General features: G+C 37.5%; 2 protein-coding genes and 2 non-coding genes across 4 annotated transcripts; 2 read left to right on the top strand and 2 right to left on the bottom strand.

Annotated features, from left to right (window-relative positions):
* Positions 1–117: 117 nt before the first annotated feature.
* Positions 118–2,221, bottom strand: LOC106162675 (protein prenyltransferase alpha subunit repeat-containing protein 1). The gene is made up of 2 exons (XM_013540026.2): positions 1,790–2,221; positions 118–1,181 (listed from the first exon to the last, which is right to left on the bottom strand). The coding sequence occupies exons 1-2, from the start codon at positions 2,047–2,049 to the stop codon at positions 203–205; spliced, it is 1,239 nt and encodes a 412-aa protein (XP_013395480.1). The 5' UTR covers positions 2,050–2,221; the 3' UTR covers positions 118–202.
* A 187-nt stretch (positions 2,222–2,408) lies between these two features.
* Trnam-cau (transfer RNA methionine (anticodon CAU)) lies at positions 2,409–2,480 on the top strand. Its single transcript has one exon. It is a non-coding gene; the product is annotated as a tRNA-Met (tRNA).
* Positions 2,481–2,777: 297 nt separating this feature from the next.
* Positions 2,778–2,859, bottom strand: Trnas-cga (transfer RNA serine (anticodon CGA)). The gene has a single exon. It is a non-coding gene; the product is annotated as a tRNA-Ser (tRNA).
* Positions 2,860–7,716: 4,857 nt separating this feature from the next.
* LOC106162657 (uncharacterized) lies at positions 7,717–10,748 on the top strand. The gene is made up of 2 exons (XM_013540005.2): positions 7,717–7,907; positions 9,140–10,748. Exons 1-2 carry the CDS (start codon positions 7,842–7,844, stop codon positions 10,376–10,378), a joined length of 1,305 nt encoding a protein of 434 aa, XP_013395459.2. The 5' UTR covers positions 7,717–7,841; the 3' UTR covers positions 10,379–10,748.
* The last annotated feature ends 7,259 nt before the right edge of the window (positions 10,749–18,007 follow it).

Raw genomic sequence — 18,007 nt, 5'->3', positions numbered from 1 at the left:
AATAAAGTTCAACAATAAGTGGTTTTAGGAAAAAATGTGTGTTAAAAAAAATCTTTGTTCCTAGTAAGATTTTTCGTTGACTAATATCTATCTTTAAAGTACAAAATATAGTATTACTCAAAATCAAGTCAATTTTATTGATTACACTAAGACTGGAAGAAAATGTTATTTAAATCACTTCAATATTAATCAAAACATTTCTTCAAGTTCTGCTCTGATACTGTTTTATCCATTTCATATAAGCTTTTGCCAACTGTTGCTGCCATGAGTTATCTGGCTCGCTATCTATTATCAGTTCAATTTTTGTAATCTCACTTTTGAGAATACCAGAATCATCAATCTTCAATTTTTTTGCACATTTTGATGACTGTGGTACCAAACAGTGATCCATCACATTCACTGTTTGATAATCATATGGTATGAGTAAGTCTTCTCCTTCAGTTGAACTGGAAGTGTCAATAACTGCATCGGATTTGCTTATGTTCTGTAAATTATACATTGCATGGATGATAAATCTCCTATGGTACCATAGGGCTTCATGGCCAGGGTAGACAGATATCAATTCTGATATAAAATCTAGTTCTTGTTGCAAAATGCTGGATGTCTGTTCTGCGTTACTCAATAGAAACTGTCTATAGTGGAATCCACTGTGATCTGATACATGCATAGAGACATAACTTCTGGTGTTTTCATATTCAGCCATTATGAATTGCTTGTTACAGTTAAAGAGGTTGATTATGACCCATATTCTGTGACTCCATGCATTGTAGTTATTTGCATATTTTTCAGCTGCCATGGTACACACCCTCATCTCTTCATTAATCAAAGCTTTCAGCTCCTCTGTGGATAATTTCATAACCCTAGGTATGATGTGGCTAACACGTAAAGACGGATTTCCAGACTGATTTGGTTCAATTTGACTATTATCAACAATGTCAGCACCAAAACAGGAAAGACTTAGTATCCATTTTCTGTGTGCAAATGTCTCAGGACTTTTAGGGTGTTTGCTTAGTACAAGTGCACTCAGTTTTAGTTCTTCATAGACAGAAACATGTTTCTCCTGCAATAATTCTTTTCTTATGTTCCAGATACTGTAACATTCTGGGTTGATGAGAATAACAGCCCTGCTAAGTCTTAACAACTCTGGGGGCTCAAGAATGTTTCTGGCTGCATCAACTGACCTAAAAAACAAGATATGATAATAAACAAGTATATCTTAAACAGAATCTGCAAAAATAAGCATATATGGGGATTAACAAGAATAAAGATCAGCACGTTTCCAGGATGTGCACAATTCAAACTACAGTGTGTCATGATAGTCTTTTATAGTTAAGCTTGCTTAAGAAAAAATGATTTTCTTCAACCAAAATTGAAATAACTGAATCAAATGCATTGGAGACTGCACAATCATATGTAATTAAAAGTGCTTTTAAAAGTGATAGGGGAAGCATACCCATTATTAATTAAAAAGCAAAAATTTGTTAACTGTTTCTTTTCAAATATGGTTGACAGGTAGGTGGCAAGGTTGGTCAGGAAGTGATTAAGTTTACTTCAAATAATTGCATTTAGGTCCCTTTAAAAACCAATTTTTAGCTAAGTTTCATTAACTAAAAGCTGTTACCGTACATATTTTGAAATAAAATACTGGTATGTCGGAGTGACACAAGCATGCACTACGTGGGGAGAGTGAACAGGGCAAGCAGAGTTCAATTTGTCTTATATGGCAGATGACACTCTCAGACATGTTCCAATGTGAGTGACACCACTGGCAAACAACATATACTTGTACCTTGTACTGTGCAAGAGGTGACATCCACTGGCATGGGACCTCCATTTCATCAGTTTTCCATAGCAATAAATGTACACCAACCTAGCACTCCACAGCTCCATTCCCAGTGCTAATTCTGCTACGATAATTGGACTTCGGTTGGATTCTGGTTCTTTGACGGGCAAAATATCAAACTCTGAAATATCTGGATGGCGACGAAATGCTGCATCTAAATCCGACAAAACTCGGATAGCCCTGTTCTCTGTTTCCGAGTTTTCCATAGTTTTTTAATCGTTAAAATCCCTTCATATTGTATAGATATGACCATGTGGCATAGTAAGCTATTAACGTTTACCTTTAAAAACCTTTTGTTCAAGCGAAAATTACTTTCCTCGTCCGGTATAGAAATAATTGGGTCAAATCGCTGGGCTACAGAAGCATTACCGGAAGTGTTGCTAAACTCGAAAATATTTTACTAAATAGGGAAACACAGTTACTTATGAATAAAAAAACAAAGTTTCGTTATATTATTTCTTTGAAAATATCAAACTGATTAAAAACTAAAAAAATTGTATATTACTTTGACACCATGCAAACACAAATGTATCTGTATGTAAAAAACGCCTAAGTTGTTGTAATCAGCAGAGTGGCGCAGTGGAAGCGTGCGGGGCCCATAACCCCGAGGTCCTAGGATCGAAACCTAGCTCTGCTAGACGAATCATTTTTTCTCCACTCTTAAAATTTCTTTTCGTTTGTTTCAATAATCAGTGTTCTACTTCACTTTTGTTATTGAACTAAATTGTTGTTTTAATTTTTACAAAATTAAGATGATTAATCCATTTTATTACATTACAACACTTACGTATGTTAATTAATACGTAATAGCACTTTAACGTATGTTTTTTTTTTTTTTTTTTATCAAAACGAATAGAAAAAAAACTGCATCTTTCTCGAAAGTCGCCTTTAACCCTGACAGGAAAAAGCAAAAGAAAAGAACGTAAAAGTGAATCGTCATGAACAGGATTCGAACCTGTGCGGGCAGAGCCCATTTGATTTCGAGTCAAACGCCTTAACCACTCGGCCATCATGACTGTTCCCGCCAAAAATGGGTCAAAACGATGTATAAGAAACGTGGATCATATTTGTCATCCATATCCTTACCTGACAAATCAAATTGTTACTCATTTTGAGTGTAGACTGAAGAAAATTATCTATGTTATAAATATCAAATAGTCGTGTTTTTGTATGTACATATGTCCTGCAAAACTATTTTCTCGTCTCTGACTTGAAAAACCTTATATTTCTTGATGACAATTGTAGGCCTACACGAAATTACAGGCACAGACCTTGGGGTCTATTCCCACAACTTTAGATCGATCTATCACCGCGGGGAGTCTCACTAGATTACTGCCAGATAATCCCCCTTAAGTGTCCGTCCCCGCCTACTACAAGCTGTAAGGGGTAATTAACTTTCGTGTCCGCCCGGCTGACAGCTATTTAGCGTGAACCCCCAGGGAGTTAGGTCGATCTAAAGTAGGTCGATCTAATCTATGGAAATGGGGTGTTGGACATAATAACGAATCATAATTTTGTCCATGTATAGACAAGGGTGCATTCCCATAGATTTTAGATCGATCTATCCCCGTGGGGAGTCTCACTAGATTACTGTCAGATAATCCGGCTTAGGCCTATATGTCCGTCCCGCCTACTACAAGCTGTAATTAGGGGGGTAATTAACTTTCGTGCCCGCTCAGCTGACAGGTATTTAGCGTGAACCCCCAGGGAGTTAGGTCGATCTAGTTGAATCGATCTAATCTCTGGGAATGGGGTGAATCGTGACTGGTCAGTCATTTAGAACTAAATTATTTTCTTAAAACGTAACGTGACAGTCCCTTTCCCATTCATTTGTACAGGTAGCTCACCATAGAATTTGACCCGCTTAAAGTCAGGCTAATCCTTACTACCTTCTACCACTGTAGCCTACCAGGGTGGCAGATTATGTAGGGAAAAATGGGAAAATCCGAAAATCAGATAGTAAAATGACCGTCTATATTTATCTAAAGACATTTCTGTGAATATCCTGTGAAAAATCAATCTGTAGCCCTGGTAGAGGGTAAACCCTTACCATTATAATTAAAAGGAGGGTGGAATATTTGTTACACGGGCCTTCTTTTTCGTTTCACCTGACCGAAGAGAACCTGTGGCGGAAATTGTTCATTTGAAAAAAAAAGTCAGCAGAAGATTATGCTATTTGGACGTCAATCAAAACTGTTTAGGAAAGTAAGCAAAATGTTCAGTAAATTGCCATTTTTTATACATGTTATAGACACCGGCCACAGTATTGACTGGAATTCAACCAAGATCCTTAAATCTGGAATCCGAGTCATCTGACTTCCCACTTACGAAGAGGCTATCAACATCAGCCGTCACCAGCCACAATGAATAGGGCCGGGGGGGGGGGGGGGGGGGGGGGGGGGGGGGTCGATCTACCTGACATTTATAAGAGAGTCCCGGCCGCTATAACAACATTTACTCACATCAGTCTAATGAAGGCCTACGTCCAGGTCGGCCGTAAGCTTACGGTATGAAAGTTTTTCGGCTTGTGTTTGATAGTTTAAACTTCATTTATGTTTAGGAAAGCTGCTACGATACTTGGCCACAGGATAGCTAGGTCTACGTCTGCATGGCATGCACAGCAAAATCCCAAATGATAATCTAGAATACGAGCCTGTCCGTCGCCATCTAACTTCAGATGTCTCAGTTTCCAGACAGATGTAAAAGATAATATACAGAATAACCCTCATGAAAACCTTTTTGAAAAGGCCTACCTTTAGATCCAAGTAAGAAATTATGTAAGAAAAGCCCATTCAGCTAAATTTTTCACTTGAACAGTTTACCCTAAAAATTATTTTAATAGCATTTATATATAAAATTCGACGAAGGAGTTTTTAATACAGCTAAAAAAAAGTTAAAAAGGAATTAAAAAGGAATTAAAAGATTGTCAAGACTAACCCGCTGCTTATCTTGTTGTTCACGTTTCAACAACAGTGTAATAAAACTTGAAAACAATGTAAACCGAAAGTTTTTTCAATAAGTAGAATATTCATCATTTAAAATTAAAAATTACAGCCTTGTGTTTGATTTTTAAACCTGTCCTGTACGAAAATTATCCGAATGGTTGCTACATTAAGGCGTATAGGCCTGTAAAGACAACTCTTCAGGCTTATTATAAACGCATTTCTATTTTTTCCTGGTCGCAGCTTCACCAGTAGTAGATTTTGATAAATACAAAAGGTAAGACAAAGTTCCTCTCGATATTAAAAAGAAAACAACTGTTTGCTATGGCTATGGATTTTCCCATATACCAATGCCAATGGTTAAAGGGATAATAACTCTTCGTTTCGGCCAAAAAATGAATTTTCCTGGAGTGAACGACAATTTTCCCATACTTACCAATGGTTAATGAATCCATTTTTACATTCAAAGTTAGTCCCTGGGTTTTTTCTAAAAAGTTTGGTTTTTTGTTAAAATCTCTTAAGAGATTTTAACATAGTATAGCCATCAATGGAGGTCACGTGGTCTAAAGACAAGCTCAGATATCAGAATAATAGCTATAACTGCCGTTTTTGTGGTAAAACAGAATATATTATATTTCTATGAGTTATTCACAATGTTTTTATTGTGAAATATAGATCTCATACGAAGAGTTATTATCCCTTTAATGAATCCATTCCGACATTAAAAGTTAGCCCGTTTTTTTTCTAAGATTTTTTTTTTTTTTTAATTACGATTTTTAAAAAATGATCTCCTGAGAGGTTATTACAGATGTATAACCATTTATGAAGGTCCTTGAGGTCTGATGGCAAACACAGATTCCAGAATGAGTGTTTTGGTGGTAAAATGGAATTTATTATATTTCCATGAGACGTTTACAATGTTTTCATTGTAAAATATTAATATTATACGAACAGTTTTTATCCCTTTAAGTAAATGTATGTCATATCAATTATGTATGCATTTTTCTTCAATCAGTGTCAGTAATCGGAATTTATCTTATTTTAGAATGTTACGCCTACGAGTGCAGAACAGTAGCCTGTAAAAATGCCTTCTAGCGGTCACAACCACACCGTAACTAATGGTAATCTGCAAATGAAACTTAACACCTCCTCCCACCTAAGAAATTAAAGAAACAACAAACTCCTCAAAAATGCAGGTTACATTGATGGCATCAGTACAGCTTAGTGCCCCAAGCTTCAAAACTAGCTTAAAGAAATTTGTTACACAATGAAGGTTGTGCAGTTGAACAAGAGTACGTATCTTGGGCGTGCCATAGAAATAGGTTAAAACTTTTGATAACAAACTATGTATCGGAATTCTAAATAAACATTCTTTTGGTGCACGCTCACTAAGCGTGGAACTTGTGCCTATTGCTGACGAGTTATTTAACTGTGAAAATAAATATACCTAGCATAAAAGCTTGATTGACGCTGGGAAGCGGGGTCACAAAGAAGGCGGAGCAGGGAGGAGATTTCACAGTTTGCTTAAGTAAAACCCTTTGAAGATGGCCGCCTAGTGTTGGGTGGCTCGGACCCAAGGCGGCGTACTTACAAATAAGATAAATTTTATCGTGTTAATGTAACGACTGTCCGCGCAGTGATACCTCGGCGCGTCTCGCTGAGGCTCTTTAACAGGCGCGTTGATCGGAGGGTCGATTCGAAGGAATGTGCAAGGCTGAAGGAGGGTATTATTCACCTGATTAACTCAACTCGTTTGAACTTCTCCGCCTTCAAGTGTTCTAATCCGTATAATCCAATATCAGTATGCCTCTTGTGCGTCCCTCCTGCAGGGACCTCCCTGGATGGCCGAGGTTTAAGATTGCATTTTAATCACTGGCCCTTATTTAATCAATAAGTCTTCCCTCGGCTTCAAAGTCTCGATGGTGATTGATGTCCTGGCCTACCTGACACACTTGGCATGCTGAAATGCATAAGTTTGTTGAACAGCCCGCTCACTAAGCTGGTTGCACACCTGACGGAGCACACTCGGCTCTGTTTACATGCGAAAACATCTATGCATGACAAATAACATTCTCTACTATTTGTACTCATGGTAGCCTGAAGAACGGTGGAATGGTCAGCACCCTGACGAATCCACTGTAACATTCCTGTCCGAAAGCTAAATGCTATTTTGAAATATTTGAAATTTGACCCCCAAAATTTTAAAGGAAAGATTATCAATGGAGCGGGAAGTTCTTCCATGAATGGCCGTAATTCCATTGCACTAGATTTTAGTGGTTCGAGTACCTTCACTCAAAGCGCTCACTACCTTTGATCAAGCATATTGATTTCAGCTAAAAGCTGCAGTAAATAATTATCGATAGGGGACCGTAAACAAATTGGAGTCCAACTGCAAATAGCGGTCTTTAAAAAACGACATGGCCACTAAAGTTGTTGAGTAGAGATATGGTGTGCTTTCCGCCTTTCTTCCTTCTTTTTTAACGCCTCATGCTGGGGCGGCGCGACTTATCTCAACTCAATTGGAGTTACCTAACAAGTAAATGAACGTAAGGCCCGATACCGTCCACAAAGCAGACTCTTTTAACACAAAGCCTTAATTTAGCACCCTCCTGATCATGTGATCTGATCCTCCAATCCCAGCTTTAAAGGGTCGGCGTCGGTCCTTTGATCTCGTAAATCCAATTATTTGTGTATATAAATTCCCTACGAGGTGATTAGTTGCCCACCCTTGCCAGCCCCTCTAATAACATTGGCATAATCAGCTCTATTATAAACGGCAACAACCCCTCGCCAGGAAGCATATGGACATAAAGGATTTAATTCTCCTTTAGTGCACCCGACAGCGTGAGACTATTGGTTGGCGGTATACATCAAAATAACTCCTAGAGCTCCGATTGGCTGGCGGCATCTTCAGATCTCCGTGATAACGCTTGAAGTGTTACTGCTTATTGAAAGAACTCTTGCAGATATTAGCCATTCTGCCGAAGAAGTTTGTGTGCTTGGTAGTGTAAGACCCAAGAGAAGATCTAGACCTAGTACTCAGACTGGATAGAGAAATGGCGCAGCCCGCGGTGTTACACCAAGTCCATGCTCCGTCGCCGTATATCCACCGTCCTTTACAGGTACGTACATACAACCATGTAATATTAAGTCTAAGTGACCTCCGTTGAGCCAAGCAGTGCAACTGTTGATATCAACCAATTTCAGCCATGAAATAGTACTGTTTCAATTGGGATAACAACAATGTAAATGCGTGATTTTATTTTTCCTGCCAGTACGACGCACAGAACAATATCATGTGTACTAAAGAACCTAGTATACAACCTCTCTAATGTGTTAGGGTTTACTAAGCATGACAACTGTAAAATGCAAAATCTGACCAAAATAATGGCCACGGAACGTCTGAGACACGCCACAACGCCTAAACCTTAAAATGTGGACCCATTGCATGACTTCCTTATGCCATTACATAATCCAGAAGTTGCAAGGTGTTTGTTTGCGTTTAATCTACGAGGTATGCACCAGCAGAGTTCTCTGTATTCGCTCGTCCTAACCACACGTGCTCTGGCGGTCTTTGATCTTTTTGCTTTGATGTGATCCCAACAAACCCACGGTTTTCGTTTGAAGAAAACTGTAGGGCAAACTCGGAACTGAAATATTCTGCATGAACGTGAATGATAATTTTTATAAATTTTGTATAACACATATTGGTTAGATTATTTGTTTTGATAATTTTTTTATCCACATTAGGGTTTTTATTTTTGGGTGCGTGATAAACGCAACAGACTGGATGGTAAAGAATATTTGAAGGGAGGGGGCTTTTGAACATCAAGCAGTTTTAGATGGCTTAAAAAAGTATATACGTATTTTACATCATATTCCTACTGTTAATTTTCCAACCGTAAACCTGTGGACAGGGAATGAAAAGGTCTGATATACCATGATGCATTTGTAAATGAAAAACTATGTAGAAAATTAATTTGAAATGCATATGCGATATTGTTAGATTTTTACCTTCTTTTTTGTGGCATTCGGTCATTGCTTTTTTGTAATGATGAAATGCAGTCGTTTAAGTTTCTGTATTTTCAATATTTGCTGGATGAACATTAAACATTACAATAGAAAATGGATTTTTTTATTGAGTTGACTGTAAAAACAAGTGAATTTTTATCTTCAGCAAATTTGAAATGTCTTAGAGTTATATAGATGTTCTTGTTTTAAAATTTTTATTTGCATTTAATTAAATATTGTTTGATGTATGTATTTAAACTTGAGTTATCTATTAAATTATTGCAAAAATAAATATATAACCTTTAAGAGCTTCAGTTATTTTGAATTAATTTCATCTTTTCAGGACCACCCGTTTGGGCAGATAGGTTTGACAGTGGAACCTCACAAATCGACAGCTCCTCTAGCCATGTTAGCGGCCCAGTGTGGGCGCATAGGCCACGATATCCCCCGCCCACAGAACCCTCACATGTACACGTTGAATGTTCACCCAGGCTGGTCTTCTCAACAAGGGCGTGGTCATAGCAGTGGCCAGCAGCAAACGGGACTGTCAGATATCGCAGGTTTTAACCATGGATTCGATGCGGTGTCTACGTATAACGCTATGGCTTCTTACAATAGAGACTTGGCGTGTGCCACAAGAGGCACGGATCAGAGGCTGTCGCATTTGACGTTAGATTTTCTACACCACTCAACGGGCCATTCCCCGCCGAATCGGCACCATATGTCCCCGCATCCTCACCCCCATCATCCTCACCACCATCACCATCACCATCAAATGCAAGTGCAACACAGTGTATCTGCCAGCTTGATGTCTGCCGGTGCTTTACCTGTACCAGCCTCGGTTAATTACTCCTCGAATATCACCCCACCTTTGACGACGTCCGTGCCGATCATGTTGGACACAGCCTCTCAGCTGCCCAAACAGCTCTCTCCGCCGCCGGCAACCGAGGCCGAGGCTCACTGGTGGAGCATTCAACAAAACCAGCCTGCACGTACAAAAGTGACTGTTCCACATGGTCCTCTGTCGCCAAGCTATGGTATCCCACCTCACATTATCTTTGGCCAGGCATCACCCACTGAATTGGCGTATCAGTCTTCCTTTCCAGGCCTTCTTGGCATACAGAAACCCACAACTAGGCGTTGTCGACGATGCCGTTGCCCAAATTGTCAAAATGCAAGCAGCTCTTCTGATCCCCAGAAACGCAAGATGCACGTGTGTCACATTCAGGGATGTGGGAAGGAGTACGGGAAAACGTCCCACTTAAAAGCACACTTACGGTGGCACGCCGGTGAACGCCCGTTTGTCTGTAACTGGTTATTTTGCGGGAAAAGTTTCACTCGTTCAGACGAGTTACAGCGTCACTTACGCACGCACACGGGAGAAAAACGATTTGCGTGTCACGAGTGCGGGAAACGATTCATGCGCAGTGACCATTTAAGTAAACACGTGAAAACGCACGAAAGCAAGAAACTGAAACAGAATGATGACTCTGTCACTGATCTGGACAGTAATAGTGGAGACAGTGTGAACGTTGAACAAGAATCGGACGATGAATTAGAACATGTAGAAGTAGAAAACTGAAAATTGAAACTATTTAAATTAGTATTTTTGGAAGTCAATTGACGCCAGCCGAACGCATCCCACCGACTTCAAAGAAATGCTCAAATCAATAAATGCCAAATACCATTGCTCAAATGTTGCTATACTTTTTTCAAAGAATTCTACGAGAACGTTGTCATATTCAAGTTTGTGATCTTTCAGGAAGTATTTTTTTATTTGTTTCGACTGACGCACCACTTCAAACAAAGTTATTTAAGTACAAAAATGTTGCTGTGTTTCTACATGCCAAGTGTAATTTGAATATCACTAACTACTTTTGTTTTATTTTAATTTACTGTACAGATGCTGTCAGCACATTAATCTTCTATTAAAATTGCTTATACTCACTGAATTGTTGTTTATTTTATTTTCGAAGATAATCATGCATTCGAAAGTGTTTTATTTATTTGAGAAACCAAAAATTTGTGGAAAATAATACGTGTCTCCGTGAAACTTGAATCTTTTTTCGTAGGTTTGTTCCCGATGGTTAAGTTCATATATAAACCAGCATTGCTCGGTGTGTTTCAACCACATAGACGACAATCATGGTTTCTTTGATGTTTTGATGAACACAATAAGTTAGCGTGCCTATATATTGGAGAGTGGTAGAATAAGATAAACACACGTTTTTTTAACCTGCCTTTAGCTTAACAAGCGTGTGCATATTGCCAAACACATGTAACAAATCTAAACAGAAATAACAATGGTGAATTGAAAATCCTTGTTCATAACAAACGCTGGAGAAAAAGTATTTTTACAGCCTTTTTGCATTGCCTTTGAACCCGAACGAGTGATCTATAGCTATGCTTTGATACTCGATCCAGCTCTAAAGAGCTCCCACATAGCTGCTTCGTTTGAAGATAGGAGAGTTGATAGTTGTGCCAGGCTCTGGCGGATGACTTTCAGAGCTGCAACCTTTTGTAGTGCAAAAACGTATAAATTATGGTATTTTTCTATGATTACAAATCGGAGCTTTTGAGTAAACATTGAACTTGACATGAATTGGTGCCGCCTCTAAGGAGTGAGCTCTTCTGAGCCTGTTCACACCTTTTCTCTTCATTTTGATGGCAAAGGCTGAGGAGTAATTATTGGGGATGTGTTATTTTCATTAAAACTTTTCACCGTTCAAGTATTTCTAATATCATCGGCCAAACAAATGCTTTAAGATAAAAATTTGCCTTCTTCTGGGTTTATGATTCCACGTGTTTTCAAAGGAAGTGGGTAGTAATCAGCAAAAGGATGACCGTGCTTGTAAAGTAAACCCCATCCACTAACGCCGATAACCTTTTTAGCAAGATAACAACAAGAAGAAAACGCTTTATATCGTAGAAAGTTATCTCCGACAAGTTGGTAGTATGAATAATTTCATTATTTCTCTTCAAAAATGCACTGGCCTTTGATAGCAATCCATCTTTACATTGGATTTAATTATTTCTTCTCAGATGCGAGATGCCAAGGATACCCGATGCTGATTAAACGGTCGGGGATAGTCCCACGTACTGGCAAGTGTCGGCACCTTTGATGAGGAATCGACCGAACAGCAGGGAAGTCGAAGGAGATCTCGGTTTTTCTTCTCACCTGGCGTTTGATAGAAAAAAATTGCACCGGTGCAGAGCTAAGCTATTCAACTTTTATCAACAGGATTTAATAAGTTTTTATGCTTAAGGATATCATGTCGTATACTTCATATCATTGATTTTAGAAGCTTTTGGGGATTTAATGTAATTTGCGTTCTGCCTTAGTCAAAGAGTTTTGGGTGAATAAAGAAATGTGTGAAAAGATTACTGCGGGCTTTGGTGTAGATAAACGTATTAGCCTAGTTGTACTTTTTTCTCAAGTAGAGCAAAATGAAAACTCCGTTTGCATATTGCCGTCGGTTTGATAAAAAGCTTATTTTTGATCAAATGATTTAATAAGACCTTCATACGCGTTGCAATTAACCAGTAGATATGGAATTATGTTGTGAGTTATAATCATTACAGGACAAGTCGATATTAAAACGGTCCGTTGGTCTTATGCTTATGTACCACAAAATTCACACCAATACCACAAACGTTTATGGAAGCAACTCGTTAGGTGACAAAAGATGTATTTTCATTTCAATTACATTTAAGCGTTTGGAAACTATCAAAACGAGTTGTTTTATTGGGATGAAGGTACCTTAATAGTATACTTTTGGAACGTTTAATGTTTTTGATAAAAGGGATATGGCAGATACCTTACAAAGTGAAGTAAACAAGCATTGCTGAATTTTTGGAATGTTTGCGATTAATATAATGAGGTGGCATAATTTGGGAAGTGCATCAATATATTTGCATTTCCATTTATTACAAATATTTCAACGATGAAAAAAAACTCTGGTATACTAACTTAGCACTGTATTAAAGGGTACCAGCCTTATGGCCTTGTAAAAATTTGCGATGATTTTAGCATAACAGGGGGCATAATTTGGTATGTGTATATATGTGTACTTCCACTTATTTCTAATTTTTCGAAGATGAAAAATATTTGAGCAGATGTGTCCAGAAGCTACTAAAAACTTGACATTTTATTAAATAGCGCCAAACTTATTGTTATTATAATAATTATTAAGAAAATTAATCATTATTATTTTTATTGAGATTAAACCCGAAGATATACGAAATCGATAATTGAAACTGAGAAGCTTATTCATAAATGACCCGAGTTGACAACTCTGAAACTGTTAAGTAATAACCGTCGAGTTTTTCGCTTTTACCGTGCCTTTGTTTTTACAATTCTAAGTGAAAAGTTTTGTGGTAACGTGTTATAATTTTTTAAAAAATAAGAATTAGCAAAAATCGGCAAAAGCGACCGAGGTTTGGGAAGTGCTTGCTTTTGTACTCAGTAGGAAGTTAGAAAATAATACTGAAGATATTTCTAATACGTTTTTTCATAACATAATGAAATAACAGGTCGTGTTGTCAAGTTTATATGCTTAATAAGACACCGTTCCTCAAATACCAAATGACTAAATGTGACCCTAGTGTAAGTCTGTTTGACCATTTCTGGAATGTTATACTGCTGGAAAAAACTGAAAACAATATCTTGCCAGAATGGAGTAAAATTATATTGACAAAATCATAAAATGAAAATCAACAGAAACCAAGTCAATTTTTGATGGATAGTACTGACTAGGACCTGAGATAGAAATAGCGAGACTTGAAATTTTTAGTTCAAACCGTGGTACAATGTGATATCCACCCTATTTCTCTTGATATTCCAAATACAGTGTAGGTATATTTCTAGTTTTTTTAACGCGATAACTTATTAATGATACTGCAGTCAATGACGCCAATGTACATGTGTTTAAGGGTTTTTAGTTGAGGAGGAGAAGAGATTTCTTTACCTGATTTGTACGGTGGTATCTCTTAATAAATGACAGAGCAAGATTTTAGGTTAAGATCCCTGGTGCAAGAATGCTATAGATAAAAACAGCGACTTTTGATCCTTTTGATTAATGTATGGATGAGGCCTTTTTCTGTTTGTACAGGTATACATTTTTTTTTCAGTTTTTAAATCATAAATGGGATATTGAGATAAACTCTATTTATAGTCGACGAATATAAATAGAGTAATCATAACGTGATAAAATTCGGACGCAAAATTAGCAAGGGGCGAGAAACTAATCCCGAGTTACCCCATGAATATTATTAAACAGCCTTCCCTTTATTTTAAACAAAACACAAGAAAAGTTAGTTGAATCAAAGCAATTTAGATTAAATTCTAATGCCAAAGACCGTAATTTTATACTTTTATTATTGCTCGCACTTTTGTGCAAATGGCAAAACACACAAAATCAACAGTCGAATAGGTTACTTAAGCGATTGCTGTGGCGGAGATGTGCTGACAAGCACCGTCATCTCTGGCACATTTGAATGAGCATTTTTCTGTCAAAACTGAAGTCTGCATGCCGAGAACGCCTGCGAGAGGCCAACGACGATGATAAGAAAAAAAATTCGGTCGAAGTATGCATTTCTGTGAGATACAGAGTGAAATATGTAATACTATCTTTTCCTTACATTGTTATTTAAAATTTTAGTTGATCGGGCCATATGGCCAATCTATTTCAGGTTGGTGATAGTAATAAGAAAAAAGCACCAAGGATCCACAAATTCATTTACATAATGAGATCGTTTGGTTTGGTTGATTTTATCATTTTCCTAGAATTGTAAGTGATTTCAAGAATGACGACTGAAAATTTACTCCATACTGTGTACAAATAGAGTAAGGAGAGAACGGGAGCCAAAACAACTTCAACTGACGAGACATGATGTACAATAGAATGTGTTAAAATAGTAAGCCATTTTCAATTTCCCAAGGCACATTTGACAATGATATATTTCAAGGAAATCTCAATACAAGAACAGATTTCCTCTTATTTTTCAACTCTTAAAATCCTGCATTTTCCCAGTGCAATTTCAACAATTTTGCTGCCGGTATGTTGAAACATGGCTGTCTTTTCTTACTTTTTCTCTTGTAATTCTACCTGCATTAAATACATCACAGAGAAAATGAATCTTTCATATATGCTTTTTGATTTGAAGGGACTACATATAATTATAAATATCATGAAAATTTTATATTCTAAATCAATGTTATTATGGTATACGATACACCAAAGATGTAATTTAGAATACTTTAAGTATGAAATAATGAGCGATGTCACTTTCATTGAGTTTAGCCGCAACATGTTTTGTATCAAAATTTTATTCTTTTTGTTAATCTTCTTGTGATCCGCGGTTGTGCTATGCTGACTATGGTGCGTTTAACTTTACGCTTACAAAGCTCAAAGCTCCTTCCAGGGCCGTTATAACCGAAAAATAGTATCGCACTTTCTTAAGAAGCACGTTTTCCTTGCGGCATATTGTAGGTACTTATTTCTTTTTTATAGCATTCAATTATTTTGCAAAATTGTAACGCATGATATTAAACCACGGGGTACCTGTAAAGATTTTCAAATATTCATCGCCTCTTTTTTCTTTAAAGAGTATTTGTTTTTCCTGCAGCATATTGCTTATTTCGTTTTTATAACGTTCAATTATTCTGTCGATTAAAACCACATGGAATAAAGCCAAAAGCAGAACTTGTGTTTTGGGACTATTTCTCCCTCTCTCGTGGGCATTTTTGTTTTGACGTGCGGACCTACATGACCGGTGGGAAACAAAGTGGAAGATTTTATGTTATTCGTCATATAACGTATGGCGTCGGTAGGGGTGTGTCTCTTACCTCTAGGGGTTTATTTGCCGTTTCACCTGATCTTTAAAAATTCCATGGTAGAGGTAAGACCAAAATAGAGACACGCTGACCGTAACAGTCAGTGACGTTCATGACACAAAAGAAACTTTTTTCGTAGATGAATGAAAGATGTGAGTTAAAGACGGAACAGTGAATAAAAAAATGCGGTGAATTCTTTCCAATAACTTCTCATTATATATAAAATTGATGAAGCAAAAGGGGAAATTAAGACTGAATGAATGTGCGTGAGAGAAAGCCACGCCGATGAATAAGTTCTCTCAACGTAAAATTAAACACATTAACAGATCTTGGGCTTGTGGTAATGTTATGTAACAATTCTATACATTTCCCATTTATATTCATAGTGGCCTGGATTTCGTTGCAGTGCGAACACGCGTGAACGGAAGGGTAAAAAAATTACAAAACTGGACCAAAACGAGTAACAAGCGTGCGAAAATTTAAACCTATTATGTAGCGTTTAGGCGTAATGCCTGTGCTATTACGCAAACCAAATCGCTTGATGCTGCCGCCACCTTTTGTTACAGGTTCAACCCATACACGAAGGGGCTTTATCTGTTGGAACGTCCCCAAATTAACTGCTCTGAGTTTCGACAATAACAACACAATTTAAAGGAAACCGAATCTACCTGCCCTTGCGCCTTGTGAAAGATTGGCTTAATGACTTGGGCTATAGTTATGCAGACAAAGTACAGTGGGGATGGATTGTCAATATCCACCTTGATTGGTCTTTACCGAGGACATCTGAGCCGGCAAAATCGCGTCGTTTCGGTGATTTTCTTTCTCTTAGAAAAAAAAATGTAGAGAGGGAGGGGAGGGGTGTGGAGTGGGTCTGGGTGAATTTTGTGGTACATGTGCGTATGTGGGCAAACTTAAAACTTTCCATAAATATTTTATTTAAAGTCATTAAGTTATTTCTTTGCTTATTTTGCCTGAGAACATCTTCCCCGACAAATCACCTTAGCTATCCTGGCCACACAGCGAGCATATTACGTCCTCCAAACATACCATTTTCCATCATTATCTGAACAAAACAGCGGCGTCATCATTATTTCATGTTTAACTTTCAAGCAAAAGCATTATTCACTACTAAAGTAACGAGTCAATAAATATTGGATTAAGGACTTGCACTGTATCTATCCAACTGAAAACTGTGCAGTTTGTTGAAAAATCAAGTGGCCTTAATGTCAGGAAATAATGGCAGTGCGCCATATGTAACCTAGGACTCAATAAGCGTTTGCCGGTCCAAATCAAAACCGACCAAGTCCTGTACAGTACACATTCATCTTAATCGCCGTTGTTCGTTGGAAAATGTTTTTCAACTGCTTACCAAGCTAGACAGGGTGTCGAAATAATCTTGCTCAAAAATTCCGATCTCAAATAAAATTTGATTTAATATAACATGCCTGGCCTGTCTGACATCTAGGTTACTTAATTTCAGCGGGTCTGACTAATTCTGTAACGTCATTTACCTATTTGGAAAATTCCGTTTATTTCAGATTTTAATAATGCTTTGAAATAAATAGTAATATTGGACCACTGTAAAAGCAGGACGGCTTTTCTCTGAGGAGCCGTTTGTTTATCATTTTGTTCAAAGTAATTTTTGGGGAAAAATACCTGCAGCTTGGTATCAATTCCTCAAATAAGCGCAGAAATAGCATTATTCCAATAACGAAGTTCACTGAAATACCAGTACGTCATCGAATAAAATGAAAGACAATATTTATACTTTGCATTCAGTATGCTGAAAATCAGCTCTTGAAACAAGTCTCACGGGTTTCCTCTGTGGGATTGCTTGTAGATTTTCATAATTTTGTAAAAGAGAGAAATTTGAGACACAAGACACCTAAAATTAAGAATGAAATAACAAAAAGTAATATGATATCCTAAGTTGGCACCCATTTATCTTTTAAATCAGACTACAGGCTTCTCATTATAGATGAGTATGTATTTTTCACAATCTCTTAAGAAAACAAATAAGATTGACAAAATCATCCGCAAATGAGGTACCATAAAGAAAAAAAGGGTATGCAAAACAAAAAATGTAAGATATTCAATCGTGGTGGTTTGGATAAATACTTCAGTCAAGCCTTGTCCAGAAAGTGAAATTAACACAAAATATATACGTGTGTAACAGGCATAACTCAGCATGGCACCGGTTGCGTGAAAATCGACACTTACGCAGCTTTCAAGACGTTCTCACGTCACATTTGCCACGGGGAAAGTGGTTAAATAAGCCAGTCAACTTATATTCTCAGCCTCCGAACAAAGACATTACATAGGTGATGATCTTTCCTCACATTCATCATTAGTCATGAATGTGCAACAGCAGCGTCA

The sequence above is a fragment of the Lingula anatina genome, chromosome 2, assembly GCF_051362555.1.
Source record: "Lingula anatina isolate TDL-2025a chromosome 2, LinAna3.0, whole genome shotgun sequence".
NCBI lineage: Eukaryota > Metazoa > Brachiopoda > Lingulata > Lingulida > Lingulidae > Lingula > Lingula anatina.
This window is presented reverse-complemented; position numbering and strand designations above follow the sequence as displayed.

Coding starts and splice junctions, on each gene's coding strand:
- LOC106162675 (XM_013540026.2), bottom strand. CDS start 2,049: ATGGAAAACTCGGAAACAGAGAACAGGGCTATCCGAGTTTTGTCGGAT. Junction 1,182..1,789: donor CACCTCTTGCACAGTACAAG/GTACAAGTATAT, acceptor CTTGTTTTTTAG/GTCAGTTGATGCAGCCAGAA.
- LOC106162657 (XM_013540005.2), top strand. CDS start 7,842: ATGGCGCAGCCCGCGGTGTTACACCAAGTCCATGCTCCGTCGCCGTAT. Junction 7,908..9,139: donor ATATCCACCGTCCTTTACAG/GTACGTACATAC, acceptor TCATCTTTTCAG/GACCACCCGTTTGGGCAGAT.